Genomic DNA, 5,970 nt, shown 5'->3' on the forward strand with positions numbered 1-5,970 from the left:
GTAGGATGAGAACCAGGATAGAACAGTGTCTTGAAGCCCTAGGGATTGCAGAGTTTGCAGGAGAAGAGAGTGGTCAACGGTGTCAAATGCAGCTGAGAGATCCAGGAGAATTAGGAGAGAGTAATGGCATTCAGTTTTCGCAGTGATCAGATCATTGACAACCTTGGTCAACGCAGTCTCTGTGGAGTGTTGGGAACGAAAGCCAGACTGAAGAGGATCCAACAGGTTGTTAGCGGAAAGAAAGCGTGTGAGGCGAGTGTAGGCAAGTCTCTCTAGAAGCTTGGAGGGGCACGGCAGCTGAGAGATAGGACGGTAATTTGATAGAGAGTTTGGGTCGGAATTTTGTTTTTTTAGAATTGGAGTAATCACTGCATGCTTGTATAGTGATGGAAAGATGCCAGTAGAGAGCGAGAGATTACAGATTTGAGTTAGAGGTGAAATGAGCACAGAAGACAGGGATCTACCAATTTGCGAGGGAATAGGATCAAGAGGACAGGAGGTAGAGTAGGAAGATAAGAAGAGCGTAGAAATTTCCTCTTCATTTGTGGGGTCAAATGAAGAGAGGGTGTCAGAGGGTAGTGGGAAGGAATTGAACAATATTTTAGCATTGAAAAATACATCATAATTCATATTATTACATTTACATATTGATACAAAAAAGGGATCATTTTGCAGAAGCATGTTTGCCCAAAAGCTTTATTGAATGTTTTTTTCCCATTTTTGAGCTTTTTTTATTATTTTTGAATAGTACACATATATATAATGAAAGTATAAACAAAAATATTCAATTCGGGGAATAGAACTTAATCGCAATTCTTGAGCAAATAGTAGTAATTAAAAAGTGGTGTGCTGCTTATAAGACTTGTTAAACATACCACTGGATAGCAAATTATTAGTGTCACAAATTACCATTTATATTATATATTTTCTCTGCCCTGATGCTGGGTTGGTAAACATGGTTACCCTGGTAAGACCAGCAGAGCGTCTTGCCAACCCGTCTGTGCAGTGGTTTTTTTTCAGCGCAGGCGATGTGTCCCCTTATCTGCCAAGTCCCCACTCTGAAGACAGCAGATATGGGGGAGCGGAACATATGCAACATCAAGCAGTGGTTAAAATACACCCTGACTGACCATATTGCAAGTCATGCGTTTGAGAAATGATACGGTGTGGGGTTTTATTTGCTTCTTTTTATTACAATAGTACGAATAAGCCAACTACATTTCAAACCTCCAGTATGACATGCTATGATTTATACCAAACAACAAACAACATGGTCCTAATTCAATAAGGAACTCAAGTCCATTTTCGTACTGTATATGACTTACAATAACTCTGCGCATTCGTGTAAACTAGACTTATGCCAGTGAACACAACTGAATGCAATTCATGTTCGTGCACAAACGGTACTTCCGACTGCACTAACGTAGCCAATGTACAGTAAGGGTTTGCCACGGTACGTGGATTTTAGCTGTATCACTTGCACTAGCTACAAGGCAGGAGCAAGTGCCCATTGATAGTGATGACTGATGCATGTACATGCAAGAACATTTGTTTACAATTAAGAGCAACTATAAAAATACATTTCATGTACAGTAGGCATTAATAACATCTTGATATATATATATATATATATTCCATGTGAAAAAAACAATAAAAAATATTTTTTAAATATATTTTTATTAATGATTATAGTTTTAAGCTGTGTTAACGTAGTTGATAATTTTTTTCATTCTTTCTGATGTGTCTCTATTTTGAACATATGCACGGTGCGTATCCGGCACTCTGTTCTACCAGTCTGCCAAGTAATATACAGACAGAGAATACATAGATCCAAATGGAAACGTTATTTTAGATCCACTTGTGCTTGAAATCTGGTGGACGTTCATGCAAATTGCATGCGATTTTTTAAAGCACTAGTTCCGTTCAGATTGCGCTCCTCAATGAATCAGGCCCCATATGTGTATATTTAATTTTTTTAAGAAGTCAAATAACATTTCAGTGTGCTCTCTCAAACATATTTACAAGAGAGAAGACTCCAAATTTACAGATGGAGACATGGTGGGTGCATTGTCCAAACAGTTAAGGTCGGAACGCTCATTAAAAGCATTTTCCAACATGGCTGGAATGGACTTTACAAAACTTTTCTTGAAATCATGGCAAAAGAAAACATAGAGCAAGGGGTTGATGCAACTGTTGAAGTAAGCCAAGCAGACAGAAAGCTCTGTTATGAACATATCAGCTATCCAGCAGTTATCGAGATCTATTAATGGCCAAGTATTATATGGAAACCAGCAGATGAAGAAGCATACTATGACGGCAGTGATAATGCGAACAGGTTTCTGAGACCTATTTGATTTTCTAATTGCTCTTATCTTAAAGAAAATCAGGCCATAGGATATTAGGATAATGGTGAAGGGGAATGCAAACATGCAGATATTTCTTGTGAGGAACATTGCGAATCTCTTCTTTCTCTCAATATCAAATTTATCTAAATGAAACACATATTTAGGATAACACTCAGTGACAAAATCAAACCCATGGTTAAACACTAGATGAGGGATACTAGTAATAAGACACAGCAGCCAAGTTAGTAAAGCAATGATGGAGGCTAACTTGGGTGTCCTGTGGATTTTGGTCCAAATTGGGCAAAAAATGGAAACACATCGGTCGATGCTGATGACAGTCATGAAATAGACGCTGCTTAACATGTTTATAAAGAGAATTGTTATACCAGCCTTACACAGAAAGTGATTATATGGAATGTGCCAATATAAAGCCCACTCTGAAATACGTAAAGGAAGAGAAATACATGTAACAAAGTCAGCAATAGCCAAGTTAAGGAACCACACGGCGCTGACTGTCTTCATCTTGAAGCCGGCAATCCAGATGACTAAACTGTTCCCTATTATCCCCAAAATTAAAGTGACGCTGTACCAGATGATAGACATTGTTATTATAGTATCACTTATATCGTCATCTGGATAATAATCTTCACCATCGGAAGAGCTGTAAAAAATAATTAAATCATTTAATCATTATTGTATGAAAATCATACATAAAACAAAAGAAAATGTGTTGATCTTATTGTTTGATTTATAAATTTGATAACTAAGGTTGAGTAAGCATGATTTGTAGAAAGTAAATAATTAGGTAAATTACAATTAATGGTTCCCCTTTTTTCTGTAGTGACAGATGAGATACTGATTCTGATTGGCTGCCCTTCTATTAAGTAGACAGGCTTACTAGACATTTACACTGGGAGCTCCTTGGGAACAATGCAGTTAATTTATACATTTTTTTTGGAATACGTAAGATCAAGTAAAGGAAGATGATTGGTTGGTTTTCTTACCCTGCACTACAGAAAAAAAACAGGCTCTATGAATTAATATTTACATATAGGGGTACCAGATATTATTATTACATATAGGGCACCATACATTAATCTTTCCTAGTACCCACATGACACAAGGTTCTTAGCATTGATCCAGGCATTTCTAGGTGTGGAGGTGCTAATAAACACAGGTTTGCACCCCCTCCCTTCCCTCAGGGGACTTGGTCTAAGTGGCATGGGCTGAATGGGAGGAAGGGTCGTTTGTTTCCCTTATTAATGGTGGTTTCTCCTAAACCCTATGTGGTTTGGGGTAATCTGCATGCATTTTAAGGGTTTTGAAACTACCAAACATCCCCAAAGATTTGAGTTTACAACCTTAAAATCTCTGGATAGCAAATCTGGTGGCTTGGAGACCAAAATTACCGGTAATGCATGGCAGTTGTTGCACCACCTTAAAATACAGTATTTGATAAATCTCCGCATAGGTCAATGTTTTGAGATTATAAACTGTGGATACTCTGGGTGACTAAACTGCTGCTGGTGAATGATGGACAGGATTGCATACCAGTAGGTGCAGACCCAAGGTGTAGTCGGGGAGGTAGCCGAGGCTTCAGAACTAAATTGAGCACCCATACACACCAGGGAAGTCAGAGCAGGGTTCATAAGTAGTCAGTCAGAGAGAAAGGCAGGTCCATAAGATTAACTGACATAATCTGGTAGTTTTTCAATGCCAGATTTATATACACACAGCATGCAGGGAATTGGCTGCAGAGGGGAAATGGGAGGAAAGTTAAGCTAAGGATGCTCCTAGCAAATTTGTAAGGTGCGAGCTATGTAAAAGAAGAGCTGCAATAAATCCCATTTGCTCCAAGGGCCTGAGTCATTAAGGACAGTAAGGCATAAAAAAGAGTAAATGTTCTCTGGGACAAAACATGTTACAATGCAAGGGGTGCAAATTAGTGTATTATTTTGCACATAAGTTAAATACTGGCTGCTTTTTCATCTAGCACACAAATACTGGATAGCTTTATTTTTGCACTAAAAATTTAAAGTTGATCTAGTACATGCCCTACCCCAACTATAAATCTGTCCTCACATTTTAAATTTACCTCCCCCTCCAAAGCAACATGGTTTTGCCCAGGTGCACAGTTACTCCTTTTTTATGCTTTGCGCTCCTTAAATTTTCAGGGTCCCATGTGTTTCTGTCTATGGTCCATGCCTGCCTATATCACTCACACCGTTATTACTGGTCCCATCTATCCATGTGACAGTATCTGGGACCATGCTCATGCTTTGCAATTTCTGTATGTAATGACAACTGGGTTGCTTGGATGAGTACAATAATTGTTTTGCAGAAATTTGTCTCTGAAATAAATATGAAACACAATCTGCACAATATAACTAGATTAGAAACAAATGCATAAACTTACGCGTCAGCATAATCTATTGTCATGTTATATAAGGTCCTATTTTCCAAAGGAGGAGTAATTGTCCCATTATCCAAAGAAGGAGTCTTCATGATTGTTTTTCCACTGTAAACAGAATCAGAACATGTATAATAAACATAGTAATAATACAAGGAACAGTGCAAATACTATAGAGAGACTTTCAACAAATAATGTAAGTATTTCACAATATGAATTCACCCTATGACAGATTAATATAAAGTCTTCAGAGATTCTTTTAGTAGATTTACTACATACAAGATACATAGAATTTCCATTGAAAGTGGAACTCCAGGCAAAATCTAATTTTATAACCTGAACTCTCCTCTCAGCAACTAATGGTTTGTGACCCCACAGGTGGCTGTAATGATGAATTTTGAATACAAACAGTACTGTGCTAGGTTGTCAGACAAAGACAGGACAAGCTGCAGCTGTCTGACAATCTCACATAATGCAATCTATCTTCAAAATCCCTCAGACTTCTATGCCTATATATTTATCTGATGTGGGCCATACTTGCCGAAATGTCCGGGAGACTACAGAATTCCAGGTAGGTCTCCTGGACTCAATAGACAGCAGCTAATTCTCACGCAATTACGCATTTCGCCCCCACAATGCAATGACACATTGACATCATTTTTCCTCTGTGGAGGGTCCAACATGACATGATTTGAGGCACACTGCCTTTACGTAAAACTCTAAATCAGCCCCATCATGTCAAATTTAAATTGTCATTGAACATGGCAAGGTAATGGTCACAGTGTCATAATTTACACTCAGTTATTTCAATTGTCTTTGAATGGGCATATACGTATGTTCCCCGAGTGGCCTGTGGAAGGAATCTGGAATGCGTAGCATGGGAGCTTCAAGGGTTAACCAACTACATGCTTTATCTTTCCTGTGATCCTGTGAGGGCATTTTTATGTTATGTTTATAAGTTTCTGAACGCACTAGATCTATAGCTTAATTTTCTTTTTTAGTGCTCTGCCTGTATACACACATCTGATCTTCAGTGTGGTAGTGAAAGGGTGGATGTCCAGAGTAAGCAGCAGCTTGTACAAGTGTGAACTTTAGTCCTTTTTTTGACAATATTACGTATAAGCCAATTGCAAAAAGCGTTTACCCCTTCAAGCAGTTTTGATAAAATTTGACAACTGGTGATTATGCGAATTTACATAATAGAATTTTCACACT

The 5,970-nt window shown here is 38.2% G+C and overlaps 1 protein-coding gene across 1 annotated transcript; it reads right to left on the bottom strand.

Annotated features, from left to right (window-relative positions):
* Window positions 1–1,863: 1,863 nt before the first annotated feature.
* LOC142107176 (formyl peptide receptor 2-like) lies at window positions 1,864–3,000 on the bottom strand. Its single transcript, XM_075190383.1, has one exon. The coding sequence runs from the start codon at window positions 2,946–2,948 to the stop codon at window positions 2,019–2,021; it is 930 nt and encodes a 309-aa protein (XP_075046484.1). The 5' UTR covers window positions 2,949–3,000; the 3' UTR covers window positions 1,864–2,018.
* Window positions 3,001–5,970: the final 2,970 nt, after the last annotated feature.

Source organism: Mixophyes fleayi, chromosome 11 (assembly GCF_038048845.1).
Source record: "Mixophyes fleayi isolate aMixFle1 chromosome 11, aMixFle1.hap1, whole genome shotgun sequence".
NCBI lineage: Eukaryota > Metazoa > Chordata > Amphibia > Anura > Limnodynastidae > Mixophyes > Mixophyes fleayi.